The sequence below is a fragment of the Eucalyptus grandis genome, chromosome 6 (genome assembly GCF_016545825.1).
Source record: "Eucalyptus grandis isolate ANBG69807.140 chromosome 6, ASM1654582v1, whole genome shotgun sequence".
Classification (NCBI taxonomy): Eukaryota; Viridiplantae; Streptophyta; class Magnoliopsida; order Myrtales; family Myrtaceae; genus Eucalyptus; species Eucalyptus grandis.
The window spans coordinates 15198932-15210594 of NC_052617.1; the positions used below are offsets into that span (position 1 = coordinate 15198932).

At 39.6% G+C, this 11663-nt stretch overlaps 1 protein-coding gene across 7 annotated transcripts; it reads left to right on the forward strand.

Moving 5' to 3' along the window:
• The first annotated feature begins 2253 nt into the window (after window positions 1–2253).
• Window positions 2254–8135, forward strand: LOC108960519 (disease resistance protein RUN1-like). Of its 7 annotated transcripts, none has more exons than XM_039315646.1 (6): window positions 2254–2400; window positions 2821–3533; window positions 3720–4815; window positions 4912–6854; window positions 7057–7151; window positions 7774–8135. In XM_039315646.1, exons 2-4 carry the CDS (start codon window positions 3040–3042, stop codon window positions 5248–5250), a joined length of 1929 nt encoding a protein of 642 aa, XP_039171580.1. In that variant the 5' UTR covers window positions 2254–2400; window positions 2821–3039; the 3' UTR covers window positions 5251–6854; window positions 7057–7151; window positions 7774–8135. The 7 variants fall into 7 exon arrangements, with proteins under 7 accessions (XP_039171580.1, XP_039171581.1, XP_039171578.1 ...); XM_039315647.1 differs by having other exon boundaries at window positions 4912–5186; window positions 5278–6854; window positions 7057–8135; XM_039315644.1 differs by having other exon boundaries at window positions 7057–8135.
• Window positions 8136–11663: the final 3528 nt, after the last annotated feature.

The following is an 11663-nucleotide window of genomic DNA, read 5'->3' on the forward strand; positions in this document are numbered from 1 at the left end:
TTATTATAAGTGTACCAATTTAAGATTTTTTTGTGGTTACAAAATTAGTTTGGGATAAATTTTTCACAAATATATCGATTTGAGATTTTTTATAATTTAAGATAAATTTATCAATTTGTGGTTTTTTTTCTGTGATATTAAACCCTAAACCTTTCAGATTTTTTAACCTTGCAAACCATTGGCTTTTCCTTAAGTTTCTCTTGGTTCGTACCTGTTGGAACTTGCAGCTGAAATCGCGAGATCGTGATGGCAAAGAACGAGCAGGATATAAAGACCGGGCATAAACTCGTCCAAAACACGCGTCAACGGCGCGTCTCGGCTTCAGGTTTCGCAGGCTCCTCCGCGGACGTTTTCGCCGCCTCCTCTTTGTCTTCCTTCTTCTCCTCTTCTTCCTTAGGAGCCGGTTGCAGCGGTTGAGCGGAGAACTTGCGCTTGCTCAGAGCCTCCCGGACGAGGCTTTTGAGCTCGTCGGGGGCCTTCGTCTGTGCATCGGGAAGCTCCCCGACGACGTTGGTCTCTTCCTTGAAGGAAGCGTATCAGGAGGCCTTCACGATTCTCTCTTCCGCCTCCGCCTCCACGCCCTTCGCCACGTCCTCTCCGGCGGCGGGCGTTTCGGCTGCGTGAGGTGCGTCGGAACCACCCCCACCATGACTTCCTCCGCCGGGGCTGGCGCTTCCGAAGCTGGAGGCGGTTCTGAGGGTCCTCAGCCATGACCGTGGAGCTTCAGAGAGAGAGAGAGAGAGAGAGAGAGAGAGATTGAAGATGAAGATGGAAGAGAGGGAGGCGTTTGTACTTGCAACTGGAGTTGGTAGGCTACGCCGCCTTCTGAGGGTGTTCAAGTCCACCTCGACAGTACGAATGACCCTGCTGTCCAGTATCTGCCTGGCTTTGATCTTCGTTATGACCGACGGGACGGCCTTTCTCATGTGAATACACTGCGAAACGAAATCATCCGGCTGAGCAACGACAACGCATCAGCTGAGGGACCAACTCTCACGGCTGCGCGAGGCTGTTCAGCTCAAAAACCCCACGGCTTCAGAAATCGCAGCCGGCGCAACTTTTTTCCAGCATTTTCTCGGAAAACAAAGCGGGAAAAGATCCTCGAGGAAGTAGAGGAGGTTTAGAGGAAGGAGATGAAGAGGAAGAGGAAGAGGTCTTACGATGAACAGGACGGGATCAGGCGTCTTGGCCCTAACCGCGGCATTGACGGCGTCTTCGATTTTTGCGAGAGAGCATGTGCTTGTCCAGATACTCCTGCACCGACATCGTTGCTAAGCTTTCTCTCTCGCTAGCTCGCTCGCTGCGGATCGATGCTCTCCGGAAGCACGATCGAGCAGAGAGAGTTCGTCGCTCGACTCGACCTCCAAGCGCGAGCAACCTCCTCTGTTTCTCTTTTTTTTTCCTTTATCTTTTTTTAGCATTATTCGCTTTTCATTTTATTCCTATGAAGTCATGGTAAGAATAATTTGGCTTTAGGAATGAGTAGGCATCACATTCACTCGTTTCACAAGCATTATGTATATTCTAGAAAATCATAAGATATGCTCCACCTCATAAACAATGTAATATAGTATAGCCAGCATGTGTCAAACTCATCCTATGCTCAAGTCAAGAAGACCTTACGGTCATGGTTCACTAGCGATGAGGCACGAAAATCATATCCGTTATTATTAAGTCCTGAAAATCACTTTTTTCTAAATAAGTCTAAAAAGAACACGTTAGTTAGTCGTGATTAAACAGCAAAATAGAATTGGTCCATACACATATATATCACCAATATGATTAAATTCCATCCAAAATATTTCTCGACAAAATTCATCTGTGGCTCCTGAGTATTATATGGTTGATTTAGTTTTTAGAAAGAGCATATCATACAATAGTTTATAGTTCCACTTCAACATACTGACAGTGTAGTTTTGTCTTTCTCGATAAATCGTGCCTTCTTGCAAAACATATTCGTTGATTTTGTGAGAATCTGACCGGGCCCACCTGCACACTTGTTGACCACCCTAATTAAATATTCGTTGACCGTGGCACTTATATAAATATATGATTTTGCAAGTTCGCCCTTTCCATCCATCATATCACCCAGCAAAGCGACAGGGGCGCGTGGGACCAAGAACTCTCTGGTTTGGCGGATAAGAAAAACCTTAACTCTTAAGGAATTGGTTAGACCATTAATTTATTATCCACGAAGTAACATACAAATATAATAATCGGCAGAACAATAAACAATCAACTTTTCTGGTGAGGGGGTTGACTTGACTTGACTTGGCAATCCTTCGCATGAACAGCTTCCGCTGGATCGTAGTCTTTAATCTCAAGCTCAAAGTCTCGACAGCTTCGACCGGCTTCTGCATTCGTCTCTTCGTTCGGGCTCAAGCTTCTTCCATTCTCGAGGTTTTCTGTGTCCTCTGCTTGTTTCTGAGTTTAGCCGCTCCTCGTTTGTTAATTTTTCGCGCGTATTTCACCGTTTCTTAGCTCCAGATGTGCAAACTGCCATTTCCTTTTATTATCTTCTTCCAAGAATCTTCGTGACGTTAAATGCGCGTTGGTTTTGTGCCGATCTGACCATTTTGTGCTCTTAGAAGTGCTCCAATTGCCTGAGAAGTTCCACTTTTTAGAGTCGCTTCCATTTTTGTTTTGTTACTCTGCTTTGCAAATTGATGGTTGATGTCATAACATCATGAAGTTCCCAAATAAGGAATTAGTCGAGATTAAGCCTCTAACCTTTGGTAAACTTACGCTCAGCTTTCACGGGATGCCTGAAACTCTCTTCTTGCTCTCTCTCTTTTTCTATTTTTTTGGGGTGATATACAGTAATTCATCAAATCAAATGATCAGGCAAAGGGCGATTACTTGTACTCAATCATCTGCTTCGTCCCTGGAATGGAAGTACGAGATTGGACACGGTGCTTCTATATAACCCCCTAAAATCTCTGTCGAATTGCCAACACAAGCCCGATTTGTTTCTGAGGACTCCTATAAGGACAAGGTGCATTCATTTCTCTTGTCTTTACAAAATTTGTCCAAGAAGATATGGCATCTTTCCCAAGGCCAGAAAATGAACAGTGTCAATACAAGTATGATGTCTTCCTGAGTTTCAGAGGTGAGGATACCCGCAAAAATTTTGTTGACCATTTGCACGATCATCTGTGGCGAAGAGGAATCGTGGCCTTTCGAGATGATCACCACCGACATCTTCAGAGGGGAAAATGTATTAAACCAGAAATATTGAGGGCAATAGAGCAGTCAAGATATGTACTAGTGATATTCTCTGAAAACTATGCTTCTTCTACTTGGTGCCTGGAAGAAGTTGCTAAGGCTGTGGAATGCAAAGATATCAATGAAGGATTAGTGATACCGATCTTCTACAAGTTCGATCCATCTGACGTACGGAAACTGAGGGGAAACTTTGGGAGAGGCTTTGCTAAAACTGAGGAAACTTATACTGGTGACAGGGGAAATATAAAGAGGTGGAAGGATGCATTAAATAAAGTAGCCGGTCTCGCCGGAAGAGAATTGAAAGATGGGTAGGCCTCTCTTCCATTAACTTGGAATTATTTATTTTCTTTAAGTTTAGTATGCCATGAATGTCATGACTATCATACTCTGTATTATGTTAGTTCATTTGAACCAAAATATATGATTAACTCCTCCAAAACTAAACAGCCTCAATGCTCATTGGGGAACTAATCATCTACATTTCTTCGCTGCAGATATGAGACCAAGTTTATTCAGCAAATCATTGGAGAAGTCGAAAATAAACTTGGTCCTCGGTTGTCCTGTGTTGTAGGCGATCTTGTGGGAATGCCTTCCCGGGTTGCAAATGTAGTTGAATATTTATGCTTGGACGAGAGTGATGTACGTAGTATTGGCATATGGGGAATGGGTGGCATAGGCAAAACAACTGTTGCACGAGCAGTTTTTGACAAAATCCGTGGCCGATTTGATGATGGATGTTGCTTTCTTGCCAATGTCAGAGAAATTTCAAAAAAGAATGGTCTAATATATTTGCAAAACCAGTTTCTCAATGATATTCTCCTAGAGGACAATTTGACAATCAGGGATGACCACAGAGGAGCGAACATGATAAGAGAACAACTGCGACATAAAAAAGTTCTTGTTATACTTGATGACGTGGATGAAAAGGAACAGCTGGAAAAACTAGCAGGAGGTCTTAAATGGTTGGGACATGGGAGTAGGATCATTATAACAACCAGAGATGAACATTTGCTTTTCCAATATGGAGTAAATTCCATATATAGGGTGGAGGGACTATCCCTTGATGAGGCTCTCAAACTATTTTGTTTGAAAGCTTTTAGAAGTGACCATCCTCCAGCAGAGTTTGAGGAGCTCGTGAAGCAAGTTATTGGATATGCTGGTGGCCTTCCTCTAGCCCTTGATGTCTTAGGTTCCTTTTTGGCTTATAGGAGCTTGAAGCAATGGCAAAGTGCACTTGCCAGACTCAAAGAATGTCCAGAAGGGAAAATTTTTGACCGGCTTAAGTTAAGTTATGATGGACTACAGCAGAAAGAGAAGGAGATTTTCCTAGATATTGCCTGTTTTTTCAAGGGAAAGGAGAAACCTTACGTTACAGAAGTTCTGGACAATTGCGGTTTGTACGCAGATATTGGAATCGAAGTCCTTGTCAATAGAGCTCTTATCCAAATCATGGGCAACAAACTGTGGATGCATGATTTGCTACAAGAGATGGCCTGGGAAATTGTTCGTCGAGAGTCTTCAGAAGAGCCAGGAGAACGAAGTCGAGTCTGGCTTTTTGAGGATGTATGCCATATTTTGTCAAAAAACTCGGTGAGTAACTACAAAATTAATTTGCAAGCATGCTTATTTGATATAAGGGGAAAAAATTGCTAGTCATGTATTGACACCATATGAGTTGTTTATTAGGGAACAAGAAAAGTCAAAGTCATAGCCTTGCGATCTGGGGACTATAGAACAGTGTGCTTGAATGGAGAGTCCTTCACAAACATGACTAACTTAAGAATTCTTGATGTTTGTGCCATCCACCTCTCTTCTGGTTTTAAGCACCTTTCAAATGAACTGCGCCTGCTAAGATGGGACAACTACAGTCTTAAATCATTTCCACCAAGTTTTCTTCCAAAGAATCTTGTTGAACTCCATATGCGAGACAGCCTCCTTTGCAGCCTCTGGAAAGGGAAAAGGTTGGAATTAGTACTCATGCATGTGTATGCTTCATCAGACGCGTTATTATGTTTAACAAGCTAATAAAGTTGTTCAACCAATTTTTTCTAGATGCAGGTCTTAGAGAAGTTAAAAGTTATCAACCTCAGTGGTTCCAAATCATTTGTGGAGACTCCAAACTTCATATATGTCCCAAATCTAGAGAGGCTAATTCTCAAGAGTTGCAAAGCATTATCTCGGGTTCATCCTTCAATTGGAAATCTAGAAAGACTCACTCTACTTGATATGGGTGACTGTGAAAACCTCATGGAATTTCCAGATAATGTAGGTAATCTAAAAGCTCTCAGAGTTCTTAATCTGTCTCGATGTTCAACTCTTGAAGAACTTCCTGAGAGCATCGGGGGCTTAGAGTGCTTAGAGGAGCTTGATATTAGTGAAACTGCCGTAACACACCTCCCATCTAGCTTGACATTCTTACAAAATCTGAAAAAGTTACGCTTCCATGTTAGTAAAAGGAGGCCACAAAATTTTTGGAGGATACTGACATGTATGTTGAGAAGAGCTCTGAACTCTAGGCGTCCGCGGTTGTCTTCATTTTCAGGGCTATCGTCTTTGACAGAGTTGGATCTGAGTGGCTGCAATCTTCTGGAAGGAGAAATTCCCAATGATATTGACTGCTTACCCTGCTTGAGGTCTTTAGAACTAGCCGAAAACAATTTTACCACCCTACCATCAAGCATTGAACATATCTCTGGTCTTAAATATCTAGTACTAGATAATTGCAAAAATGTTGAAGTGTTGCCAAGACTTTCGGAAAGCATAATCCTTGTGGAAGCTAATAAGTGCCTCATAATACAAAGGATATCAAACCCATTCATTATATGCATGGTACCTGACTCAGGGTTTTGCTTCTTTAACTGCATCAGTTTCCTTCCGCAAAATCTTAACTTAACTTTGCAGCAGAAGTACTCCTTGTCGTTGCTTCGGTACATCATTTGCTGTTCCACGAGAATAATTTCAAAAACTTATGTTGTGTCTCCATGTTGGCAATATGAAATACCTGAGTGGTTTAGCTACCAAGCGGTTGGACCTTTGTTGAGTATACACATGCCCCCTAATTGGCATGACAATAGCTGGACAGGATTTGCCATCTGCGCATCTTTTCAACGAATCAACTGTAGCTCTTGTCAAGACCCGGAAAATGACCACTTCATTTTCTGTAGGTTCTATTCTGATGGAAATCAGCTAGGTCCCTTATTTAAGTTTCCCATCAGATTTGTTAATTCAGGTTGCATTTGGCTAGGTTATGTGTCGGGTACTCAATTTCCACATGATACAAATTGGGAGACAACGTCAAACCACATTGTCGTTTCATTTTTGATCACCAACCCTGGATTAAAGGTGGAAAAATGTGGTGTTCATCTGGTTTACAAGCAGCGTCGAAGAGATTTTGATGATATGTTAGTTAAGTGGTGTAGCTCATCGCCCAGGGATTGGGATAAAATCTACCGTGAGCTTCGACCACCAAGGGAGGTCAAACCTCTATCCAGAACTTTCATTGGTCGGAACCTGTACAAAGTGAATGAAGGTGTAAGGAGCTGTGGGGTCTTTGAGGTTTATGAGCGCATGTACGATGAATATGATTTGTTCGTGCGGAATCTATTATTGATTTATGATTTCAGAAGAAGGTAATCACTTATAGATTTGATCAATTGGCGAGGCTTGGGTTAGACCTTTCGAAATCCAAATAGACTATGAAAACTCATGTTAATTTTAGACTAAAATTCTAGAATATCACCAACGGCACCAGCATCTCCAAAATAATCAGGGGAATAATTTTTGCTGACTTTTGCATTTCTCTTTCTCACCATAACAAAATCTTTCTTACAGGATTACAAAGAACAGTCAAACATGGTCAACGTTCCTTAATATCACGATGGAAGATACCTCCATAATTTTCGTGACGAAAGTTCTGCGTGTGTACTGTAAGTGGATTCTTTGTTTTTGAAAAACTTATGCCATACTTTAATACTAGGACAGAGATTTTGATTAAATACTAATTTCACTTTTTTAACTTTTAGGACCAATCCATAATTTTAAATTTTACCACTAACTATATTTTACTTTGTCTATTTTCAGGTAGGCGTTTTTTTTTCTTTTTTTTCAAATTCTTTTTTCATATGAAATTACAGTTCCAAATACAAATTGTAATGTATTGCTAATCTACAATTAGAGTTTTAAGCGTGACTAAAACTAAAACCCTCTCCATGTAATTGAGTCAATGGAATGAACTCCCATGTTCTCTTTCGTAGCTGCCAACTCCATTTCGAGTTTGCGTCTGCTAAATGTCTCTCCCTTGTGGCACCCAAGGAGGCCAAGAACCCTAATGGGCTTTTTCTATAAACCTTACGGATAATTAAATCCTTGCACACCGTTAATTTTTCTTTTATCAGGTGAGGCCAACCTCTGTGGTTTTTTTTCCAAGGGTATGAGAATTTAAATATGGCGAGTTCTTCCATCTCTTTCTTTAGCTTTTGTATTTACCTTTTTTCCTTTTGCATATTCATCATGGGAGATTGATCTATCTATAAAATCATCTATTTCCAGATATCCAAGCCAATTACAGGAGCATACTGGATGTCACTAAGCAACCGCCATCTTGAACCAAGAAGCTACCATTTGTTTATGTCCACTCTTTTGAAAATCGATGTTAATTCGAAGATGAGTGCCATTGTTGAGAATGTCTTAAAGTTTGAGCCGAGATGCCTCATCCGAATAGTTTTTTAACTTTCATTGGTTTTCTAAATTGATTAGGTTTCCTGTAGTGGGTTTTATGAAATTCTACTAGATTATTATACAATAGAGGTATGTTTGAATTTTCTCTCTGTGAATTTTCTGAATGAGTTCTTTGTGAAAAATGTGAGATAACAATTAACGGTTTGTTTTGATTGAGATTGAGGGCTGGAAAACACTTGAGCGGTCAAACAATGGTAAATTCTATACTTTTCGGATTCATAGTATGTACTGACATTAAGCCGAACCATGTAAATCTCTAGTTGTCTTATTATTCTTTGTTGATTTTTTTAGTAATTTCTTTTTCTTGCGTTAAACTTGAATTGCAAAATATATTAGTTCTGCAATATTTTCACAACAAAGTGGTTGCGAACCTCCAGAGGTGAGATCTCTAAGGGAGGTGGCTCGAATGGTTGTACTCACATGGTGGTGCCAATAATTAACATTGATTCTCCTAAGCTTTATCGATCATAACTTGATTCTCTTTTTTAATTAGTTAGTTTAATTTACCTAGAAGCCACCACGAATATATAATGGATTAATTATGAGCCGTGTGAGGCGAGGGAATCACCCTTACTATTACGAATTAGAGATTTACAAGTCTAGAAACTTAGTTACTCTATATGAAATTTAGCGTTCTTTTGGTGCCTTATCTCTTTTATGACAGCAACATGCACGCAATATCTTAAATTTTGTTTTATAAGTCCCAACACATACAAATGATATTATGCATGGGTGCTCAAGCAATAAAAATTAAATCAAGCAAAAACGATAAATAAAGAATGAGGAAAATCAAGACAGGAGCTCTATAATGTAAAATTTAAACAAAGCCTTGTTATTAACTCTCACTGGATTCTTAGGAGCTATGTGCACTAAACGTGGCTAATATTAATATTTAATCTGATTCAACTTCCAATCAATCAAAGAAATTAGGGAAAATCTCAAATAAGGACCCAAAGTGAGCCTATTTTCTCAAATAAGGACCCAAAGTGGCCATTGTCCCAAATAAGGATCCGAAGTGGCTAATAAGTCTCAAATAAAGACCTAAACCCGCCGGCCGGCGAGTGTGTGACATTTCCGATGGCCGGAATATAGGCAATTTTGTCCACAAAAAATATAGATAGAATTTGACAAACCCTAAAAACAAAACCCCCTAAATTCTTCACGTTCTTTTGACCTAAAAAAACCTCTTCACGTTCTCACGTTTTTCTTCTTCTACTCTTCATCTTCTCCGTTCTTTGTCCTCTCTCGCTTGGAGCACTGAAATTTTTTGGTAATGGAACACAAACTGAAACACAAAAAGAAACCCCTACCTTCGTTTCTTCACATCTTCTTCTTTTGTTTTCTGTCTTCGTTTCTTTCCAACGAAGAAGACAAATCTCGAGTAAAGCCACCTTTTTGTTATTGAGACACTCGTGTGTAACACAAGGGCCTCGATTCTTCATTATCTTTTCCTAGGTTCGCCATACGCTTTGATTCACACTCTCGTTCAACCGAGGTCAGTTTCGTTCAAATTGGTGCAATCGATCCTTCGTTCATTCAATGTGGTTGTAACTTGTCGAAGCAACATGTCAACAAGGCGCGGGCATGTGGTGGAATATCAAACAGATGGCAGCGAGGATGGTAATGGTAGGACAAATTCTTTTGTTTTATGGTGTTCTTTTGCTTGTTTTGTTGGATTTATGAGTTAATGTCTCTTTTGTCCAACAGAATGCATATGAGTTGTGTCCGCTATGGATTTCTAATTAGATATTACTGTTGTTGGGGTCCTACATGTTATGATGGCGGTCCTTGTTTTGCGATTTTTTTTATACTCTCTTTTTGTTTTTTTCTGGTTTATATTTTGTCGTCGATGGTTGGAACTCACGGCCTGTCATGGAATTTAAAAGCCCACATAGATTCTCATAGGGAAAGTAGATAGACATTTTTTAAAAAAAAAAGCTATAATTACTCTAATATGGGTACTCTTATGGAAAGTATTTAGAGGAGGAAATTTGGTGGAAGCACATTGAGATAAAATCAATTTGAGTCTACGTGTGCATGAGTTTATAGTCAGAGCATGAGGGCATCTTGTTTCCAATAATTTTTGTGTGCACTAGTTATTAGGAACCAGAGGTGTCTTGTTTTCTGTAGTTTTTGTGCACTATAATGGACATAACTTCTAAAGTAGCAATTTGTTAGATTACTTGTTAGAAGTTCTTCTTCCCAAGTTATTAATATGAAGACTATTTAATCTTTGTGTCAAGATGCATTGTAGATCCTGCTAGTTATCATTCCACAATTACTTAGTAAATTTGCAAGTAAATTTGCAATTAAGTCTTCTTGATAGTATTGTGTTTTCAGCCTTGTTTGTTGAACAAGAAAGAGAGAATCCAGACAAAAGCTGAGTCGACCAAACTTAGTAGTCGTTTCCATAATTTTCAAGCCGATAACATATGAGCCTAAGAAATGCTTTGAATGGGATCAATTTTCTTTTCCTTATGGTATATATCTCTAAGTTTGGTTCTCAGGCCACCATGGTTGGCTCGCCTAAGGAGAAAGTTATGGCAACATCGAAAACATTTTAACTCCATAATGCACAATATTTTGACAAACGGTATCCAATAAAAAAGTGGTATATAGTCACCGGTGTGCCTAGTTTTTCTTTTGTTAATCAAAGCATGGTACAATTTTATTGCAATTGTTTACTATTTTTGTTTTGTTTTTTTCCTGGTGTACGTTTTGCATGGAAATATATTGACTTTATTTTTGCTTCATTTTGCACCAGTTGAGGGATGCGAAGAACTAAATTATTCAATATATGATGGTGGGTATGATGGTGTTGCTAGAGAAGATGGGTTCACCTTTGTTGATCTTGACGAGTTATACATAAGAAATGTAAGTTGTGCTAACGGTGATGGTTCAATGGAGAGGGATATGGAGGTTGGAGGCATCAGTCAATATGTAGATATGTTAGCCGACAAACTTGAATATGAATGGCGAAAATGAGTATACACACCCCGAGTTTAATGTTGAGGTTGATATGGAAAATCCGTCTTCAAGTTAGGAATATGCTTTAGTAATGCTGAGGAGTTTAGAAAGGCCGTTAGGAACCATGCCATAAAAAATGGGAGAAAGGTGAGGTTTGTTAAGAATACACCTAATAAATTGAGGGCAGTGTGTTATGACGGTTGTGATTGGCTTATATATGCTTCCAAAGTGCAAAGGAAGCATACTTTACAAGTCAAAACCTTTAACCCCATACATACATGTAATAGAGCTCTACATGTTCCTCAAATAAGCACTAAATGGTTAGCAAACAAGTACTGTGATAGGTTGAGAAACAATCCTACATGGCCAAGTGCTTCAATGAATAAAAACAATGGAGTCTGAGAATGTTTTAAAGTTGTCGAGGACAATAATTTATAGAGCTATGGCAACAGCAATGAGTATGATAATTGGGAATGAGGAAGAGCAATTTCAGATACTTAGGAGCTATTGTCAAGCACTTCTTGATGCTAACCCTGGATCCACGTGTATAATCAAAACCGAGCAATATCAAGACCAATACAAGTTTAAGGCAATTTATATTTGTCTAGATGCATTAAGGAGGGGCATTGTAGAAGGATGTAGGCGCTTTGTGGGTTTTGATGGTTGCCATTTGTCATCAGGCTACAAGGGTTTACTTCTTGCAGCGGTGGGCATAGATGGCAACAATCAAATGT

What these genes read in the sequence shown, in the direction of transcription:
- LOC108960519 (XM_039315644.1), top strand. Translation starts at nt 3,040, where the DNA reads ATGGCATCTTTCCCAAGGCCAGAAAATGAACAGTGTCAATACAAGTAT. An exon ending in GGAAGAGAATTGAAAGATGG is followed by an intron (nt 3,534 to 3,719) that starts GTAGGCCTCTCT and finishes TCTTCGCTGCAG; the next exon opens with ATATGAGACCAAGTTTATTC. An exon ending in ATATTTTGTCAAAAAACTCG is followed by an intron (nt 4,816 to 4,911) that starts GTGAGTAACTAC and finishes GTTGTTTATTAG; the next exon opens with GGAACAAGAAAAGTCAAAGT.